This window comes from Urtica dioica, chromosome 8 (assembly GCF_054948205.1).
Source record: "Urtica dioica subsp. dioica isolate 48M chromosome 8, U.dioica_male_clone48M_v1_H2, whole genome shotgun sequence".
NCBI classification, from domain to species: Eukaryota; Viridiplantae; Streptophyta; class Magnoliopsida; order Rosales; family Urticaceae; genus Urtica; species Urtica dioica.
This window is the reverse complement of record NC_142763.1, coordinates 6679245-6701159: the sequence shown is the minus strand read 5'-3', so window position 1 is coordinate 6701159 and position 21915 is coordinate 6679245. Positions and strand designations below refer to the sequence as shown.

Below are 21915 nucleotides of genomic sequence, written 5' to 3'. Positions count from 1 at the left end.
AAACCCTAAGGAAAAGGAAGTATATATATATACGGGCTTTATAATTTGGGCTTCTGTTTTTTGCTTAATATTGGGCTTTCAATTCCGTTTAATTTCATGAAGTAAATATTATATTGGGCTGATTTCGGAAATCAGCTTTATATACGGGACTTCTACCATTATTTACATAAATATTTATTTTCACATAATATAATGAAATACTTCAAACAATCGTTTAACATCAATAACATCCCGCATCCCGCAGCAACGCTCGGACATTCCGCTTGTTAATATATATACAAGCAAAAATACCCGCGCAACGCCCGTTTCTTAATATATTTGATTATTAATGAGTTATCAAAATTATGGCATACTATATAGTGGAATACATCATTTGCGGTTTTGTGACTTTGCATATTGTAATTTATTAATCTATGAGTTATATATAATATTAGTAATTAATCAAAAAGAGAAATTACCATATGGACTCTCACAATAATGTATGCAAACAAATTTTCAAATTTATTTTTTTGATTTACTTACACAATTTAATAAAATTGATATAACCAGTTAAACATAGCGTCATAATTTGTTATGTGACTTAATACGATGGATCCTTACACTTTTAAAATCTCACATGAATTGAGACGATGCTAAAAAAATTTATTATTTTTTTTTATAAAGGCATTAATAATATATAATATTCTTTATGTAAATATATGAATTTATAAACTTATAATACAAAAAATGAAATATAATCTAACAAAATATGATACTAATTGTTTGCAATTATGAAATACAAAAAAAGTAATACATATCATTAGGAGTTTTCTTAATTGGATGCAAGTATGAAATACAAAATATAATAATAATAATAAAAATCATTATGTATTTATTCAAAATAACATAACAAAAATTAAGAAACTTTTGAAACCAATCATTACTTGCTTTATCCTTCTGTTGTGTCTCGCTGGAAGAAAAAAAAAATACCTGAAAACAAAATATAATATTGCAGCATGTCAATGTAATTTTTTTTTTTTTTTTTTTACATATCTAGACGAATTTTTACTTACCTTTTTCATCTACGAATATCATGATTCATCCATATTTTGCAAATTATTAATCATAAGACTTATAGTTCTTTTAATAGTGAATTTGTAATTAAATGTTAAATTAAACTATGTAAAATTTCTTTATAAACAATATTCTTTACATGATTTTCGTATTTTTTTACTGCATCAGTTATCAATATATGCAATCCATTTGGTGACGTTGTTCTTGACAGTGCAACATATAATTGTCCATGCGTAAAAATGTCAGAATCCAAAAACAAACCAATTTTTTTCAAATATTGACCTTGGCTTTTATTTATCGTCATCGCATAACATATTTTAACTGGAAATTGTCTTCTTTTAAAAGTAAAAGGCCATTTTGGTTCGTGAACGGTCATTTCAATATGTGGAATATATACTTTTTCATCATAATTATCTGAATTTATAATTCGACCTTCAATTATTTTATCTGTTAATTGTGTTATAATTAATATGGTTCCATTGCATAGACCAGTAGATTGATTTAAATTTCTTAACAACATAATAGGAGTACCAATTTTGAGATGTAATTCATGAGGTGGAATTCCATTAAAATTAAGAGTGTTAAAAAATTCTTATGGATACAAAACGTTCAGCTCATTTATGTTGTCAGTACATGGTAATATACTATCATAACTAAAATAAGACTTAAGTTGTTGTGGGACCAAAGAAAGTATGTGGTCGTTGATATCATCTACTGTTTTATTTGTTGGACATATGATAGCTCTTTCTTTAAAATAGTTTATGTCATTGTAATTATTTAAAAAGTCATCATATATTAACGATGAAATAGCTTGAATGGGATTTGATTCATAAGTAATTATAAATTGATATGGTATTTTAATCCATGTAGCGTCTTCATTTTCATGATCTTTAATTCCTTCAACGGTTCCATTTCCGACATCTAATATCCAATTCGAAAAATATTCAATACTTTGTCTTTCAACTTCAGTGATGTTATTACGTTTTAATCTCATATTTTCTGATAATTGTAAAACACGAAAATGTGACCATAAATAGGAATTAGTAATTGTTGCATCAATAATGTCTTCTTTTGATCCATTTGTTATAATTGGTAAAATCTGTCTAAAATCACCGCCGAGTACAATCGTCATGCCTCCAAAAGGTTGGTTCATATTATTTTTTAGATCTTGTAATGTTTTGTCTAACGCTTCAAAACAATATTTATTAGTCATTGGTGCTTCATCCCATAAAATAATTGAAGTTTTTTCGATTAAAGCACATAATTGAGTACCTTTTTTATGTGACATGTAGAAAATTTATCTATCGACAAAGGAATTCGAAATCTTGAATGAGCTGTTCTTCCTTTAGGTAGCAATAGTGTAGCTATTCCCGAAGACGCAACAGCTAAAACAATTTCATTATTTGATCTTATTTTTGTTATGATTGCATTCCACAAATATGTTTTTCCTGTCCCTCCATGTCCATAAATGAAAAAAGTGTTATTATTTTTTTCATAATAAGCTTTCAAAATTTCATCGTAAATATATTTTTGTTGAGGATTCAAATTTTTTACTAATATTTCATTTTCTTTTTTTAATACATTTACATCATAGTTTAGTTCTTCTCTCATAAATCTATTGTTTAAATCATCAACAATTGATCTAGTCGGAATAGGCAAATTGAAATGTAATAGGTTTGACGAATTAAGGTTAAGAAGATTTTCTAGTTCGTATAGAACAAAATTCTTTAATTCTGTTTCAGGAATTCGGAAATTTGAACTATGAAACAATTTTCTTAATTTGTATACTACATCATCAGTCATTAGTTTCCAACATTTTTCAAATAAAGCATTTGGATCTCTAACATTGCAAAATAATAATAGGATAACAAATAAGTTTCGAATTTGTGAAGAGGAAGAGAAAAACGAAGTTTCGATTATACATTCTTCCCATTCTTTATCATCACCTAATATTCCTAGTGCATAACATGCAACTTGATTCGTTGGATTATAATATGTTTATTAACGGTACATAATTCCTCAAAGCTAGTATCTCCTTTTTTATGATTTAACAATAGCTTTAGGTAATATAATTCTCCTGAACTTGGATGTATATAAAAAGTCCGACCAATGGTGTGCCCAGTACATCGAGGAGACCAATTTTTATCATCTGATTTCCATACATATTTTTTTGGAAATTCATAATATTTAAGTTTTCTAGCTTCTGGATCGCGTTTATTCATTTCCATCCATTCAGTGAACATTGTTTGCGTAATTCCAGGTCTATTAATAATATTTTTAAGCTTATCATTCGATTTGAATGTAATATTTTGCATTGACGGTAAATGAACACATAGTCTTTGTACAGCTGGATTTCGATGATGTATTGGATACTCAAATAATCTCCAAATACATTCATATGCTGTTAAATATCGACAATTTAAATATGCTTTTACTTCATCGACTTCTCGATAATTTATATTTCCAGTATTATCAACAACAACATTTTCTTCAATCACAGCTCGAACTCTATCAGGGCCTTTAGTTAAATACTTGAATAAATATTTAATTAGCATTGATTGAGAGCATACCTCAACATTTATATGAGCTTGAAATTTAAGACATAATTCTATATTATAAGGTACTACCAATCTGTTATCTAATTTGATTCCATGTCTTTGTACGGTAATATTTGTATCTCTTCGTTTATATTGAACAATCCCATTATCCTCAACCATTGTTTCAAATATAAATTGTTTGGGAATTTTTTTTGAAAAGTTTGATGTTTTCATACATGAAGCATTTGGTTTCGCAATCCCACATGGGCCATGCATCATAAATTCTGCTACAACATTATATTCCATTGGATTATGTATTGGATCAGGTATTTCAGCAGAAATTAGTTTGTCAATTTTTGATGGTTCGGTTAATTTATTTGATGTATCTAACCAAAATAAGAAGTGGGCATGCGGAAGGCCTCTTTTTTAAAATTCCACAACGTATAAATCTGGAATGATGTATATCAAATTAATAAAATATTAAAATTTGAAATTTATTATTCAAATTAAAAAAATTAAAATAAAAAATACTAACCTGCTATTACGACGCCAAATATCTTCTTATTTTTAATAAAATTTAGCATTTGTTCTAATTTCATCTCAAAAATTCTACTAATTAAATCAGGTCGATCTTCAGAATGTTGACCTTTTATTTTTTTCGAGAGCTCGCTTTATTTCAGGTCATTTTGGATTGCACGTAAATGTTATAAATAAATCAGGATTTCCATAATGCCTACATATTGCCATTGCATCTTGATAGTTTTGAATCATGTACCTGGGACTTCCAGTATGACTGGATGGTAAAATTATTCGTTTTCCTATTCCTTCAGCGTTTGTATCTCCTTTGTGATTGCATCAACAATTTCTTGATATATTTATGATCTTAAAGTCTTTTGATTTCGCTTGACATAATCTAGTCGTTCTTCTTCAACACATGCATATGCATCGACAACATATTGTTGAAACAACCTTCCGGACTTCAGTATTAAATTTTTTTCATGTGTTCGTTCTTGTAGTTGATAACAATAATACTCTCTCATTGAAATTTTTTTTCGTCTCGACTCATTGTTGTCATTTTTATTACACAGATTTCGATTTGATATGTGTCCATCTTCTCCATATGGAAAAAGAATAGGATATTGCAAAGCCATATAAGATGGGTGTAATTTCGTTATTCTTTGTAATCCATTAGTTTTACAATCAACAATTATGTCGCGACTATACTCACTATCACCAATACCTCCAACTATTAGACCACCTATGTCTCTAGATGTTAGCAATTCATATTATGGACCGTCATTTGATCTTCGTCCAATAAGTCTTAATTTCATTGATGAAATATCATCGATTTTGTATTTGTCTCTTATTAATCGGAATAATTGAACTAATTTATTGTGTTCGTCAAACATTTGCATGAGTTCTTCTGTAATATACGACACCCTACATTTATCCTCATCATCATGATCGAAAATAGAAACTCGATTTTGCAATTCATCATCAGTATCGTATATATATAACTGAGCATATTTGGGAGAGTTATTATCCATCGGTAGAAGTGAGCCAATTATATGATGTACTTGACCACTAATTTTGAAAATATATGGTCCATCAGAGTTTGTGGTGCTAGTATCTATTTTTCCTCCAAATGATGTAAATGCAAACATAGAATTAAACATTCTTATATTTTTACGGAAAAATGTACTAACAGGTCCCCCCCCATATTGAAATAAATTTTCTAATAATTTTGGAGGGTCTTTTTGTAAAAGAATTTTGATCTTACCATCTTTGCAGCATAAATTAAACTGTGAAACTTTTTTTCTACCTATGGATTCAAGTTTCCAGAATAAAGCACCGCAATGTTGGCATGAATATGAGCGATCACCGATATCAAGATAATATTCTTCGATAGACAACTCTGATTCTGTTCATTTAAAAAAATGTGCTAGTTAATTTTTAATTATATGTAATATTATACTTTTACATAAAGTTTTGTGTAGTACTTATCATAATTTTTAGAATCAAAGGTCAATAATTCCATGGACGGGTAACATGCCATACCTTGATTATCAAACTTGTTTGCAATTCCTGCGGTTTAATAGGTGGTACATTCCTCCTCAAAAGTATTTCTTCACTTATAAATTCAAATGGAGATGATGAGCTTCCTTGAGAAATAATATCCGAAGGATTTTTAAAATATTGTCGTTTTCTTTTTGTCATCTCCCTGGGAAAATAAATTGTCTATGTAAATAAAGATCAAATGTAACCCAACTTATGCGTGACTTATATTTGTGTGCAAGGGTTTCATAACTTTCATTTGCTTCCGCCGCTTAACAGAAAAGAGAGAGAGAGAGAGAGAGAGAGAGAGAGAGAGAGAGAGAAATAGGAGATCGAAATGAAGAACGAAGGAAAAAAAATTGGAGGATTACGAATCTCGAATGTTCTGTTTCTCTCGCTCTCTCTCTCTCCGATTAGGTTAAGTTTTTTCCCGTTTCATTTTTTTTATTGGCGATGGATAAGCTTTCCGTGTATTGGAAAGGTTAAGTTTTTCTTCCTCTAGATTGTCCTCTCTGTTTTTTTTTTCCTTGCGTTTTCGCACTTCTCTCGTTGCCTTTCCTTTTTGGTTTCGTTTTTTTTTTTCTTTTAGATTTCAGATGAAGAAAGAAGAAATGGCAAGATAGAAAGAAGACGATGGCCTGGTAGAATCTACGGCGATTGTAATAAGGTAAATCTTCAAAGTAATTATTCCTTTCTTTATTCTTTAAAGAACAAATTTTAGGGTTCTACACATCTTCTGAGTTGATAGTGATTTATTGTTAAAATCATAATGAACTTTGGTTATATGTTTGGCTGGTTTCCTCAGATTTGTATTTATTAGTTTAGTAAAATTTAGGGTTGTAACCCGTTTCTGGATTTAACGGTGATTTATTATTAAATTAGTGATAAATTGTTTGGTTGGTTTTTTATGATTTGTACTTAGTAGTTCGGTTCAGATTTATTTTTGTTTTCTTTTCTCGTTTTTGGTTGTGGTAAAATGAGTTTTGAAGCTTTTTTTTCTTCTGGTTTTCGCTATCAGCATGATTTTTGTTTGTTTTGTTTTTATCTTTTGACTCTGCTTTTGTGCAAATTTTGTGTTCTTTGATTTGTCTTTTGATTCAGTTCCTACTACGTTTAGATTTATGTTATGAATTTTTATCGAAAAAAAAGAACAAATCCAAAGAGGCTGAAAAATGAACAAAGGTAATTAGTAACAAAGACACATACCTTGTGTATAGATGATGACTAAGTTCAATTTCTCTGGTTTTTGTATTTTCTGGCACACTTCGGTTGCTCTTAAAAGCTATGATCCGACAAAAACAAAGAACCTGTGAAAATAAATATGAAGAGACAGTCATAACTTTTGTTTTTGTTTTTGTTTTTTTTTTTGCTGCCAACAGGGATGAAGCAAAAAATAAATTTCTTCACTTTGAGCTTGTCTTTTTTTCGGTATCTTTTTTCAGGTTACAATTTTGACATAGAATGAATTTTTATCAAAAAAAAAAAAAAGAACAAAGCCAAAGAGTCTGAAAAATGAACAAAGGTAATTAATAACAAAGACACTTACCTTGATGTATAGATGATGACTAAGTTCAATTTCTCTGGTTTTTGTATTTTCTGCCACACTTCAGTTGCTCTTAAAAGCTATGATCCGTCAAAAACAAATAACCTGTGAAAATAAATATGAAGAGATATTCATAAGTTTTGTTTTTGTTTGTTTGTTTGTTTTTTTTTTTTGCTGCCAACAGGGATGAAGTAAAAGATACGAACACGACTGGACATTCGAAAAAGAAAAAAAAGACAGCTGAGATTTAATAAACTTACCCAGATGAAGAGGTTACTGGCTAAGTTTTGATTATGTGTGTTGAAGGAAGGAAATGGATGAGAAGTGAAGGTTGAAGATTTTATGATAAACTGTGTAGATTTGTTGAACCATCTCATATTTATAGTTGTATTTTCCAGACATTTTCTATATGACAATTATCCGGAATAGTCTAGATTAGAAGTTAGATCCGGAATAATCTAGATCAGAAGTTACACCCGTTTAGTGGCAATTTTGTAATTATGGTATCATTAAAGGGTATTTTCGTAATTTCAGAGAATTCCGTCTAGATTAGAAGTTAGATCCGGAATAATCTAGATTAGAAGTTAGATCCGTTCAGTGGCATTTTTGTAATTATGGTAAGTTAAAGGGTATTTTCGTAATTTCAGAAAATTCCGTAACAGTTTTTACAGTCTGCTTGAACAGGAATCGTGCGCTTTCCTTTATATATATATATATATATATATATATATATATATATATCTTCCCATCTCTCACAAATGGCTTCCTCCACAATGCCGTCATGGACCGACAAGCAAAACAAGGCCTTCGAGCGTGCTCTTGCCTTGTTCGACAAGGAAACCCCTGACCGTTGGGTCAAGGTTGCAAGAGCCGTTGGCGGAAAAACTGCCGATGAGGTTAAGGTAAGGTGCATTGTGAGCTCCTCGTCGAAGATATTAAGTTTATCGAGTCCAACCAAATTCCGCTCCCAAAATACAAGACCACCGGTGGGTGGTAAAAAGAGGTATACCATGCATGGTAGTCAAATATAAGAGTTCTCTCTTCTTTTTTTTTTTTTTTTTTTTTTTTTTTTCTAGTCAAACCATTTACAACTACTTTTTCCCATCTAAATAACAAGCCCAAATTTTTGTCCCACGATAGTGCTTCCCAAATCCAAAGCTTACTAATGGCTAAAGCACTAACTCCTATAGTTGGTTGATGCCATAACTTATTTATCATAATATGCCCATTCATTTAATGATATTTATTAACCGTTTGGATTTTCCGATGTTATTTAATTATGTTACAAGCATCGTTTAGAGTTTATCCAAAAATGCTCATCCTTTGAATATTCTATTTAAAAATAATAATTACCGATACATTTTAAATACTTGTTCAATTATTAAAGAAATTTCGCTTATTAATCTTTATTTATATTTATTTTTTATAGAAAATAGCTTCGTCAAAATTTGTGGTTCCTAATAAGGAGACAATGAACTAGTAATGGCGGCAAAAATATTAAATGTTTAGACCAAACACTACTTATATACTAATTTTTTTTTTACAAAAATATCACATGTTATTATTTAGTAGCGCCGTAACTACTTGCACCGTTAAGTTCAAACATAAATTTTAATGGCAAAAGTATTTATACGTAACTAAATTTGTAACATCGGGTATTTTTGCCTAAGAAAAAAAATGAGTATAAATATCGATTACAGCAAACTTTGAGCATTTTTGCCGACATTTTTTTTTTCAAATGTCATAAAAATTTAACAAGGCACATCCGTGACAACTAGCCACATCCCACCTCACTCCTCACTCCTCACTCTTTTCCCCTTATAAAAAGCAAGCCTTGCATTCTTTTATTTTTCATTCAAACCATCACTCACACTTAGACAAAGTTCTAATATCCTCTTTGAAACTCTTTTTTCCTTTTCACTATTCCCGTTCTTATTATCTTCTTCCCATCTCTCACAAGCTCAAAGCACATATGGCTTCCTCCACAATGCCGTCATGGACCGACAAGCAAAACAAGGTCTTCGAGCGTGCTCTTGCCTTGTTCGACAAGGAAACCCCTGACCGTTGGGTCAAGGTTGCAAGAGCCGTTGGCGGGAAAACTGCCGATGAGGTTAAGGTGCACTATGAGCTCGTCGTCGAAGATATTAAGCTTATCGAGTCCAACCAAATTCCGCTCCCAAAGTACAAGACCACCGGTGCGTGGTAAAAAGAGGTATACCATGCATAGTAGTCAAATATAAGAGTTCTCTTTATTTTTCTTTTTTCTTTTTTCTAGTCAAACCATTTACAACTACTTTTTCCCATCTACATAACAAAGCCCAGATTTTTGTCCCACGATAGTGTTTCCCAAATCTAAAGCTTACTAATGGCTCAATCAGCACTGGCTTCTCACTTATATACCGATAAGAATCTGTTAACAAAAAGAAACAGCCTTCCTAAAAATAAATTTAAAAATCTATTCAAAAATGCATTCGTGTTTACTCTTATTAGTTCCTGGAAAACACATCCTTATTTGATATATACAATAACTAACTGAAGCGAGCGTTTTTATTTTATTTTTTATCTTTTTTTTTTCGTTTCATGTATTTAATTAATTACCGGAATCTATTTACAAACCACTAATTTCGTGGCTTCACGTACTTATTATTTTATTGTTTTCCATTGCAGGATTAGAAACCTCAAGCTCAACCACGTATCGGATTAAATATGATCGAAGAATAATCTAATTTTTCGTTTTATTTCGTAATTTCTAGCTATGCATGTTTAGTTCGTTTCGTAATTGGTGTTTCTATTTCTTTCTTGATTATCTCTGTCTCCCTAGCTTTTTGTTCTGCAATCTCGTATTTTCCAATGTAAGATTTCATTATGAGATCATTCTGTTATAATCAGTAGTCTCTCGCCTTCTCTCTCTCTCTCTCTCTCTCTCTCTCTCTCTCTCTCTCTCTCTCTCTCATATCAGCGTGTCACATTTCTGATCCAAATACTGAATCAGCAATGTAAAATCTTCGAAAAATATATCATACGAAACAGCCAAACAGAAACCGCAGCTCAAAAAGCAGAAGAAGAAAAAAGATATATGAAGCGAAACCGAGAGATCTCTGACCTAACCGAAAGGATGTATTTGAGTTACTAAATAACTATTTTTATGGAGACTTAAGTAATAAACAGTATGCTCAAAAGACACACAAATAGATGCACAACTTAGAGGATAAATAGGATTTTTTTCCCCTAAACATAAAGTAATAATGTTCTTTTAATAGAAAGGTCAGATAAATTTTACATTCGATGTCCCTCAACCTCATATTTTGCAATCTGCATTCACCTTAGAAAAACAATTTACTATGTATAAGCCAATTTTAAAAAGTTATCCATATAAATATTACTCAAATTATTAGGATTCGTTCCCCCTCAAAATTCCACCATTTATATAAATCTTCAATAAGTCAAAAATATTTATTACAGAATGTGTAATTTTTTTTTAATATATCCAATTTTAGATTAGATTTTATACGCACTCCCCAAATATCGACATTAATATTAATTAGGTCACTCTTCAAATATCCAAAAAGAGTTGTACCATTAGTGATAATTTATTAGTTTTATTTTTTGTTTTACATAGCACACTGTTTTTTTTATAAGGTCAATGATCAATCTATTTTGTTTAACATGGTAAAAAAGTTCTCATAAATAGCACAAAACGAAAAAATAAATAAATAAAATTGAACTACCAACTTGTTCAAAGCATCTCTTGGTACAATGAAACGATACAAGGCATATCTGTAAATGCAATTCCCTTTTTTTGGGTTGTTACGAGAACTAAGTACTAATTCTTCAAGTCAATTAGTATTTGAGAAAAAAATTATATTTTTCCATATGCTAGTTGATAAATTTTGTGACATGTCAATATGGCAACGTAGTAGAATAATGCTATATTAAACTCCTTTAGTTGGTTGATGCCATAACTTATCTATCATAATATGCCCATTCATTCAATGATATCTATTAACTGTTTGGATTTTCCAATGTTATTTAATTATATTATAAGCATCGTATAGAATTAATCCAAAAATGCTCATCCTTTGAATATTCTAATTTAGAAATAATAATTACCGATGCATTTATTTACTTGTTCAATTATGAAAGAAATTTCGCTTATTAATCTTTATTTATATTTATTTTTATAGGAAATAGCTTCATCAAAATTTGTTTGAGCAATTTCAATAAGATATTCTCTGCAGAAGAACCAGCGTCAATGCTTCTCACTAATTAATAGTTTCCGCCTCAACCAGATAGAATTAGAAATCTCGTGTCACCAAACCTTGTTGGAATCAACGAGCTAACCAACTTTAATAAGATTGTGGATAACTTCTTGAATAGTACTAGAGCCATGAGAAATTTAGACTCTGCATAAGTTATTACAAGCAACAAAATATCATTAAAAATCAACTCTATCAGAGTCGTATTATACCCATCGTTGAAGTTTGTAGATCATATACCTTGAGAATCAGACTCCGATAATGGCGTCTAACAAACCTTGTGACATGTGTGAATGTCGTGGAGAATCGCACGAGTTTCAACCACCTCAAGGTTGTTGGAATTGATCTGGGGTTTAAGAAAAAGTTTAATGCTTCGTTAAGCGGCGGAATTTTAAAAATTTTCTTTTTCAAGTAAAACAGTTTTTACTAACCTAGACAAAGAGCAAGCACATGTAAATAAAAACTAATATGAGCATAGAAGTTTACTAACCTTTTTAGACGCTTGAACATTGAGAAGCTTTTGGAAAAAGGTTGCAACGTTCGTCTCCCCTCGCAGCACGTCTCTCTTCCTTCCTCGGCAACTCGAGCAACCACGACAGTTTCTATCACTAAATCACTCGAGAGAAAAGGAATTAGTGTTTGGGCACTTTTAAACACTACGACTTAAGAACGAGTCTTGAAGTCGCAGAGCTAAACACTAGGTCAAATGAGGACCTAGGTGCCAAACCAAAAATCGAAAATTAACTAGAGAGAGAGAGAGATGAGTTCGGCCAAGTTCTAGAGAGAGAGTCTATCAAATCTCTTAAACTTGGATGAATGAAATGTGTGGAATGATGCTCCTATTTATAGGAGAGGTCTTACCTTCAATAAGGTAGTTTCCTCTTCTATAGAATATCACATATTCATGAGCAAATATTGCCCATTACCCTCTTATTCCACACGGCCAAGGCAGCCTTCTAGAAGGCTTGGATTTGTTTCCTTTTTTGTTCCTTGCCTTGCCTTTTGTCTACTTGGTCGATTCCCTTAATACATGTGTGGGAAATTTATTTCCTCTTTTTCTTTTGGAAAGTATCATGATACATTTATGCACAAAATATTCTCTCTTTCTCTTGGGTATTTGGGCGCCCAACATGTCTCTAGAAGGAGCTTCTAGAAGCTTCTTCATTTGTTCATGACAACATGAGAAAAGCCCATTAAATTTTTTCAATAAAATTCTTATGAAATGAAATTAATCCACAAGGCCCAATGATCAAGTCATGGCCGAGTGTTATTGAGTCATCAAATGACCATGTCAAACAAATTTATTGACATTCATTTCATCCTATGTCTCAAAAGACAAAAATACCCTTTTGACAATTTTCGTTCTTGTTTTGACTTAGCTTCCAGTTTAACTATTCCTACTCGATGTGATTCGTGACAGTGACCTCATGGATCCAAATGAACAAAGCTTGAGCTAAATACTTGGACTCAAAAGTTCACAAACCTTTTCCAAGTTTAGCTTAATGTCAACTGACTCCACTAAAGAGTTGACACTGAAAATCTCTCGGTTCAAATGAATTTATTTTCTACTCAAGAATTCAACCTAATTGTAATGAGTGGATCCACATAATATTATCAGTGTTTACCCTTCATGAATATCATCAGCTAGTCGGGATTTACAAAATTACCATTTTACCCTTCTAGCTGTTATTTCCTCAACTCCTTTGTCGCTTGTGAATAAGTTAGAAACAATGTATTGACGAGGAGCTAACAAGTCACATTGTTTCATCCAAAAGAGTCAGGACTCAATTTGGACACTGGCCAGTTCATTTATTCACACTCCAAGGAACAAAGCATGAGGTGATATACATTGCATTTCAGCAATCTTGTACATGAATTCCATATCTATGAGAACTTCACAAAGTTACTCATGACATTCTCACAACTTAGTACTTCACCAATAGGCCTTGTTCGGAATCACATAGTGAGTTCGAACTCTGACTTTCTCAAATGAGAATACGTAAGGTGTGAAATGGCATGTCTCATTTCAGGATTAAGGTAAGCACGATGCAATTCATACGTAGTGACTTCGAGACATAAGAGGTTAAATGGTTTGTTCTTATCTTGTCTCTAGAAATGCACTGGTCAATTCAGTACCTTCGGAAGATACCTAGAAGAACTATAGAGTCTCCAACTCTCAATGTCTCACAACCAGACATCATAGATTCTTCTAACAATCGTACTGAGGTCAATAGTCCTTTGACCCTTAGATTGCGAATATATCGTTTTAAGCAAACTACGAAGAGTTTGTTCATACAAATCTACATTTGTCTCTTCGTAAGTTGTTTAGTTTGTTTATAGACTAAAGACTAATGTTTTATCATAAAACTTCAAACAGACAAGGAAGAATGAATGAATGTTTCAACTTTTTATTAATGAATAAGCAATTACAAGCAAGAGTCTTCATGAGACTTTATTACATCAAATTTACAATATAAGGATTACAACTCTTCTTGTGGGCACCATTGACAACAGAGGTTGTACTGTTGTACAAAGTACGAATTCGTACAACAGTTTTTGAACACTGTCAATCAAAGTTCTCGTCGCCGCGACCTATCTAGTTCTAGCCGCAACGGGAATGTACGGCAGCTACATTAAACTATCGTACAGAGACAACTATGTGAGACAGATAAAAAAAACGGCCATACAATATATTCGTCTCCGCGGTGAGAGTGATTCCCGCCACGGCCAAATTACAAAAGCTTGGACATTTTAAATAAATTGTTGTACAACATGCTCCTAGCGGCAATGAGCGTAATTTGAGCCGTGGCGAGGAGGCTTGGACGACATTTTTTAAGAACTATCATCCAAAGTGTGTCGTCCAAACCATAGTTCGCAGTAGTGTCATGTGTTACTTCTTGTTAGCATTATTTATTGAAACTGAATGATAACTTACAGATTTTATAAAGGTCAAGGGTTACTCTGCTGTTTAGTTTTGAGATGAAAGCTCATAATACTTCAGACTTCTTTGTCAAATAGGATTATTAGACGCCAACCAATGATAACCTGATGAGTCTAACACCTATATGTTCCTCACAATTGATCACAATACAAAAAAATTGAACTTGATTCTGCCACTCTCCTTTGTGGGCACGTTGTAACACTGTAAATGTTGATATACATATATGTCTTGTGCAGATACAAAGAAACCTGCAATTGAGAATAGAAGAACAAGGGAGATACCTTCAAATGATGTTCGAGAAGCAATGCAAATCAGGTATGGACAAGATAAAGGCTTCATCCTCAGCTTTTGAGAACCCTTCTGCCGCACCTTCCGACCCAATTCGAGATTCCCCTGAAAAGGGTGACCCAGAGACCTCCAAAACCAACCACGGGAAAAGTGAAAACGATAACAAAACTACACCGCGAGAAGGTTCTGATAAGATCAACGGGCATCAAGAGGAAGCTGAGAAACACGAGCCAGACTCGTGCGAAGCCGGTTCTCAACCAACAAAGCGTCCGAGAACAACCGAATAAGCCGACTCGCAGGTCAACTTCGCATTAGAATTGAAACTGACAATACATCAATAGTAATATCGAGTAGCCGTAGATTGGAAGAAGAGCTTTTGAAACTTGTCAATTATTGCAGTTGGAGCTATCATTAAACAAGTTTTGCCACACTCTATTCTTAATACTCGTATTTAGGGCTCTGGGAATTATCTGGCTCCATTGCCGTGTTATCTGCAAGGAATCGACTGTTCTCGGGTCTAAATTATAATAATACAGTGCCGTCCACTACATAACCTTGAGATTACTGTTGTGTTCTCTCTATTATCCCTTGGATGTTTACTTGTAATATCTTACCGGCTAATTCCTTTACGGATTGTATTGCGTGTTGTGTTGTGATTGTCGAAGAAAATTCGGCAGGATTGTGTGTGATTGAGACTGGGTAATATTTAAAGATCTAAAATTTCCCATCTTACCAAAAAAAAACACAACGCGATTGATGACCAAACGCGAAGCTTAAATCATACACGGCCAGAGGCAATAAAATGAAGTGACAACCAAACTTCAAGCTTAGGTTATTCAATTTTACTGCAAGGAAGTAACACGTGGATTCAATCATCTTGATTATTTTTTACGGAAATTGGGACGGTATACACCACATTTTTTTTTCCGCTGAAGATGACAAGCGAGACCGTGTGATCTCTAACTTCCATAGCTTATAAAGATATTTGGAAAATTGTAGATTCGGACTAATTTGGTGGGATTTAATACTGGTAGTGAATAAATGAGAGGGGGGTATGTGACAACTCGGTACAAAGGATGTATTTTGTTAATCATAAAATATAATCTAGCATGCTTCCTTTGAACCTAAGCAACACCAAAAAAATATATATATTAAAGTAGAAAACAAACCCATTTTTGATCTCGTACCAAATCACTAACGTCTCTTAGAATCAAACTCACGACTTCCCAACTCACAGTAGGGTAATTAAGCTAAATAGCCTCCTGAAAATAAGCAATTTATTTTTAGCCAACATTTTGTTAATTAATGGTAAATAGCCATGTGGGTTTATTTACAGCCAAAATAGGACGGGACTGCCCTTCATTTTGTATCAGCGTTATTAATATAATCAGCTCAATATTTGGTCATTAATGTCATTAATGTCATTATCAGCGTTATTAATATAATCAGCTCAATATTTGGTCATTAATGTTATTAATCTCCTTCTCCTATCTTCTTTTTCATTCCTTGCGCGCCATCAATGGCCGAGACCGAGCACCACCCGCGCGTGTTCCAGCCGAGAAGATGAGGACAGCCACGAGCCGTCGAGGATGTCGGACCGAGAGGAGACACCGGGAAACGACGCAGAGAGCACCGGAGAGTTGATTTCACAGCCATCAAGGTGAGAAATCTTCTTCTCCAAAATGAGTTTTAAAATTAGGGTTCAAGATTGGGTTTTTTCTTATTCCGAGCGTAAATCTTCAAATAGAGGTTAGATTTGGTTTGTGAATTGCTGCATTTGGTGGTTATGATTTGATTTTGACCGGAAAATGAGAATTGGGGTTTATGTATTTGAAATTGGGGCTTTTTGGATTCTGAGAATTGTTTGATGATTTATAGAAGTCTTCCGGGCCGCCGCCACCACTTCTAATCACGACCACCACCACGTCACCACCGCCGTCAAGCGTCACTTCGTCCTCCTCTCCGCGATCTGCGTCCAAGGTCCCGATCGGAATCATGGACACCGCGAAGAACAGTTTTTTTATTTATTTATTGTTGCTAACATAAACAGTATGTTCGTGTAAATAGAAAACATATTTACAGTATATTCGTGTAAATACAAAGCATATTTACAGTATATTCATTGTAAATACAAAACATATTTACAGTATATTCACTGTAAATACAAAGCATATTTACAGTATATTCGAGTAAATAAACTGAAAAAAATTTTGGAAATATTTTGAGCACGAAAATTCTGGAAATTATGAATATATGGAAGACAAAATAATATCAATAAATGAAGAATATATTTACAGAGTTTATCCAAATAAATTGTCACGAAAATAGATACTAATTACCTAAAGTCAACGCTAAAAACTTCCAAAAACATAACAATAAATGGGCTATTAATTTTCAAAATCTGCAGGAAATTTCAAATTTCAAATTTGAAAACTTATCTATTCGGTTTCTGCGAATTAAATAAGGGCAAAAGTGTAAACCTAATTTAATTAATAAGCAGCCACGTAAGCAATATGGCTATTTACAGCATATTAACGAAAGGTTGGCTAAAAAAAAAATTGCTAGTGTTTAAGATGGCTACGCAGTCAATTATTTGTTTTTTTTTTCTAATTTTTTTTTTTTGCAGAATCGGCCTCCGACACGACAAGCTTTGTCGAAGAGCACTTGCTGTGTGTGACGAGATCGGGTGCAACGAGAACGGAGAGGTGTTCTCGGCGTGCCACGTGTGCAAGTTTCCGGTGTGCCGGCCGTGCTACGACTACGAGCGCAGCGACGGAAACTAGTGTTGTCCTCAGTGCAACACTCATTATAAGCGCCACAGACGATGAAGACGAATTCGATGGAGAAGCTTTGACGACGAGTTTCCAGTTAAGAACCATCTTCAGCTTGATCACTCAGATCAGAATCCTCTTGCCAACGACTCGGTAAAAAAAAATATTATTTTCCGGAAGATCTATTTGAAGACATTTTCAGGGCAATTATAAATAATTATTTATTTTACAGGACGGTGGAGACAACCATAACAATAATAACAGTAATCAGCAATGGCAGCCCAATGTTCACGCTTTCTCTGTTGGAGGAAGTGGTAATTGGATTTCCTAAACGACATCAGAAATATATATATATATATATATATATATATATATATATATTCAATTAATTGCGTTGCTGTGATTGGAATGTGTAGTTGCTGGTAAGGAATTTGAGGGAGAGAGAGAAGGTTATGGCAATGAGTCCAATGAGGAATGGAAAGACACAGTGGAAAAGTGGAAAGCGAGGCAAGAAAAGAGAGGAAATGTGCTCAGCAAAGATTGAAGCCGATGAGGATGATTACATGCAAGTCTCAAATCACCTCTCAATAAAAGAATAAATAAAAATTACTCACAACTGAATAACAAGAGTAGGCCAATTTTTATTTACAAAAAATTGGTTACGTAAGCCACCTAAACTATAGGAATTGTAAATTAGCCAACCTTTGGTAAATACTTTGTAAATAATCAACTTGCATACGTGGCAGCTTATTAACTACCTAAAATATATGTTTGACTGTGTTAAATAAGTCTTTTATTAATCTGTTAATAAGTTTACTTTGCTATTTACAAAAAATTAACCAAAGCTGGGCTATATCTCAATCCACTATATCCGTGTGGCTATATAACTTAATAACCCTTTTATTTATTATTGAGCTATGATTAAATGGACAATCTTAACATTGAAGTTGTGTACTTGAAAAAGAAAAGACAAGAAAGTCACCAATAATCTCCACAAGAGCAATTCCCATCTTTATGATACTAACTGAAGAATAGAAGTAAAATGAAACAAGGTGTAGTATAATTGTTGAAAGAAATTACCAATAATCTCCACAAGAACAACCTCCATCTTTGAAATGGTGAAACCTACTAGCGTCCCTGAGAACGATTTCTCTCCCGGCGACCAAAGCGATCAACTTGATCGCGGAGTGGCAATCGCCGCTGACCCGATGGCCCTGCACGACCTGCAGCGGCATCCAGTCGGAAGTACTGATGATCCCGAACGAGATCGCGAGTTTCTCGCTCTGATGTGACGACCGTTCTTCGCGTTCGTCGAGCACAGAGCCTCGCTCGGGGACGTACCCGAGCTCTGTGATCTCGGCCGTCAGTTCCTCGAGTTTCCGGTAGATTTTTTCGGTTTCCGCATGGGTCTTGTCTCCAGACCGAAACACGTGAGCCTGTTTCTTCACCTCTATCCAAGTGCACGCCGGGAAAATCCTCAGACCCTTCCTTTTCAGGGTCCGAATCACGGAAGAAGCTTCCTTTGCCTTTCCTGTGGCCTTGTATATGTTCAAGAGGACTAGATAGCCGTTGAGCAATTCCGGCTCCATTCCGTAGATCTTCTCGGCGGCGATTCTCCCGAGCTCCAAATCCCCGCGGACCCGGCAAGCGGTGAGAAGCGCGGCCCACATGTTGACCGTGGGCTCGAACGGGGCTTTCAGTATCATCTCGTGGGCTTCTTCCAACCAGCCTTCTCTCCCGAGCAGCTCGATCATGCACGCGTAGTGCATCGCCCGAGGCTTGACCTTGTGGTCTCTGCTCATCGACTCGAAGATCGCCCAGCCTTGATTGGAGAGGCCCGAGTAGGAACAAGCCGAGAGGACCGCGAGGAACGTGAAGTGGTCGGGGATAGTCTCCCTCGTCATCCTCTCGAAGAGCTCGATGGCCTCGCTCCCGAGCCCGTGGTTTCCGTACGCGGCGATCATCGCGTTCCACGTGATCACGTCCTTGAGCAGCATTTTGTCGAACACGTTGCGGGCGTCCTCGGCGCTGCCCCACTTTCCGTAGAAGTCGATGAGCGCGGTGTTGGCGACGAGGTCGAATCCGTAGCCGTGGCTCACGAGGTCGGCGTGGGCTTGCTTGCCGTGCGCCAGCGAGGCGAGCCTCGAGCAGATCATGATGACTACGGGGAACGTGAAATGGTTGATTTTAACGCCCGAGTCTCTCATCTCGTAGTACGAACTCAGGGCTTCCTCGGTGTGTCCGTGGCGGGCGTTCGCTGCGATGATCAAGTTCCAAGCCACCGTTGTCTTCTCCGCCATCCTGGAGAACACGAGCCGAGCTTCTTTAATGGAGTTGCACTTGCTGTACATGTTGATCAGAGCGCAGACCACGAAGGCGTTGGCCACCACGTTGGACTTGACCGCGCAGGCGTGAATCTGCCGTCCGATCGTCACGATTCCGAGGCCCGAGCAGGCTCGGATCACGGGGGTGAATGTGTGGGCTCCGATCTCGGAGAATTTCTCGTGGATCACGAGGAACAGACTGATCGCCTCGGCAAAGTGCCTCGAATCCACGAGGCCCGCGATCATCATGGTGGATGAGACCAAGTCCCACTCGGGCAATTCCTCGAACAGTTTGCGTGCGTCGATCATCATCCCGCACCTCACGTGCATATAAAGAAACCTCTTCCTCATGTGCAAATCCAATTCAAGGCCAGTCCTGGAAACGAATTCAGAGAGATTTTTCACTCCTCTAACGGAGTTCAATCCGATGCAAGCCCATACCAGTGAATCGAGAGTACTGGTCCGGATTCCATTACAGCCAGCGATCTCCAAAACCCCGAAAAGCTCGAGTGCTTCTTCGTATCTCTTCCCCGAAACAAGCTTCTCTATCTCATCGCAAATCCCACTCATCGACCTCGTAGCCACCTTCGGCTCCTCGATCGATGCCGTTTTTTTCCTCTCGCCAACGTCCACCGCGAAACGTTTCGCCTCCGGGCGTGGCTGGAGAGAGCACTTTGCGCGGGGAGCCACAGCCTTCGGCGGCGATATCAGAGATCTCCGGCGCTCGAAGGACCGAGTATCGGAGGAAGAAAAACCGAAGACGCAAGAAATTGTGGCGGTTCGAGATCCGAGCGAGATTTCCATGGCTATAGAGATGAGATCGTAGCTTTGGAAACACACGCAGAGAAGAAAGATCAGAGCGAGTTTCGTTCGGAGATTTGCTTCGGAGAGTACGTAATACTTCAAGACTTCTTTGTCAAATAGGATTATTAGACACCAACCAATGATAACCTGACGAGTCTAACACCTATATGTTCCTCACAAATCACAATTGATCACAATACAATATTAGACTTTACCTTTAAACTCGTAACAATTATCTGCACAAGAAATTGTGTCTGGCATGACTTTGCTATTGGTGCGGGGAACTCGCGCCCATTACATATTTTTCAGTGATGTTTTGCCCCGTTTTCTGTTAAAATAAACCATATAAGAGTGAGAAGTTATCTTTTATATTTCGTAATGAATTTCTCTGCAACTCGAGAAATGTGAAATGCTACAGTATAAGTAGAAAAAGTCAAAGAGAGAGATATTGAGCTAGACACTCACTTCATCACTATAGCCTCGCCCTTATCTCATGCCTCTGCTACTTTAACATTGGCTATCGGTTGTTCGCCGATTCAAGTGGTACGTGAGCTGGGTTTAGAATCATGAGACGACAGTTCGGTTCCTATCTAGGTTGTTTCATATTAAAAAGCTCCGTTTTTTAGAAAAAACTAAACTGCTTATCTAGTGTTTGACAAAACTGTTTTTACAAAAAACTTCAAAAACGATTTTAAATTTTGTACATGAGATGAAAAAGCTAGAATTCTTAACTTTTAGAAAAAATGTTTTTAAGTTTGGTATATAAATTACTGTAATATCCACGTACAAAATATTATTCATATATATATATATAAACATATTAATAATTATTATTGAATTATTAAAATCATGTCTATTTTAGTCTTTTAACTATAATATATTTATTTTACCAAACGCTAAATCAGTTTTTGTTACCAACAACTGTTTTATAAATAGTTTACCAAACAACTTATCAATTTTTGAAAAAAATTAAAAACACTTTTTTTTTTAAACAAAGTTATGCCAAACGGGACCAATATCGTTCGGGGTTTCAATTGTGACTTTCTAAACCCTTATGCTGATCTATAGCTCATCCGTCTAAAACTACGACTCAACACGGTATATATTTTCTTTCAAAATTCTTTCGAACCCAATCCAAATCTCCTTCTGAAATAATAGTCCATCTCAGCCCAAAATCTTTATTTCCCTAGCTAGAATTGTGCAATATGGACATGTCTATAAACTCATAAGACGGTGTCTCCCTAGATCCCATAGGTGAATGCCAAAATTGGTGTGGCCGAAGAATACACCAAAGAGGATTTTCAACGGATTCACTAAAAAAATAAAAAAATTTGAAGACTAAA

General features: G+C 35.0%; 1 protein-coding gene, 3 long non-coding RNA genes and 4 pseudogenes across 5 annotated transcripts; 5 read left to right on the top strand and 3 right to left on the bottom strand.

The window, feature by feature from the left end:
- Positions 1 to 1147: 1147 nt before the first annotated feature.
- On the bottom strand, positions 1148 to 2047 carry LOC149387681 (uncharacterized; annotated as a pseudogene).
- Positions 2048 to 5343: 3296 nt separating this feature from the next.
- On the bottom strand, positions 5344 to 7288 carry LOC149387680 (uncharacterized). The gene is made up of 3 exons (XR_016300524.1): positions 7192 to 7288; positions 6852 to 6952; positions 5344 to 5811 (listed from the first exon to the last, which is right to left on the bottom strand). It is a non-coding gene; the product is annotated as an uncharacterized LOC149387680 (long non-coding RNA).
- On the top strand, positions 6121 to 7726 carry LOC149387679 (uncharacterized). Its single transcript, XR_016300523.1, has 2 exons — positions 6121 to 6312; positions 7373 to 7726. It is a non-coding gene; the product is annotated as an uncharacterized LOC149387679 (long non-coding RNA).
- Positions 7727 to 7946: 220 nt separating this feature from the next.
- Positions 7947 to 8185, top strand: LOC149387678 (transcription factor RADIALIS pseudogene; annotated as a pseudogene).
- Positions 8186 to 9160: 975 nt separating this feature from the next.
- Positions 9161 to 10079, top strand: LOC149387677 (protein RADIALIS-like 5 pseudogene; annotated as a pseudogene). Its single transcript, XR_016300761.1, has 2 exons — positions 9161 to 9400; positions 9856 to 10079. The product of XR_016300761.1 is annotated as a protein RADIALIS-like 5 pseudogene (transcript).
- A 1591-nt stretch (positions 10080 to 11670) lies between these two features.
- Positions 11671 to 14102, top strand: LOC149387676 (uncharacterized). Its single transcript, XR_016300622.1, has 2 exons — positions 11671 to 11775; positions 13961 to 14102. It is a non-coding gene; the product is annotated as an uncharacterized LOC149387676 (long non-coding RNA).
- A 129-nt stretch (positions 14103 to 14231) lies between these two features.
- Positions 14232 to 14960, top strand: LOC149387675 (uncharacterized). Its single transcript, XM_089622215.1, has 2 exons — positions 14232 to 14237; positions 14622 to 14960. Exons 1-2 carry the CDS (start codon positions 14232 to 14234, stop codon positions 14958 to 14960), a joined length of 345 nt encoding a protein of 114 aa, XP_089478341.1.
- A 3444-nt stretch (positions 14961 to 18404) lies between these two features.
- LOC149387674 (pentatricopeptide repeat-containing protein At5g50390, chloroplastic pseudogene) lies at positions 18405 to 20657 on the bottom strand (annotated as a pseudogene).
- Positions 20658 to 21915: the final 1258 nt, after the last annotated feature.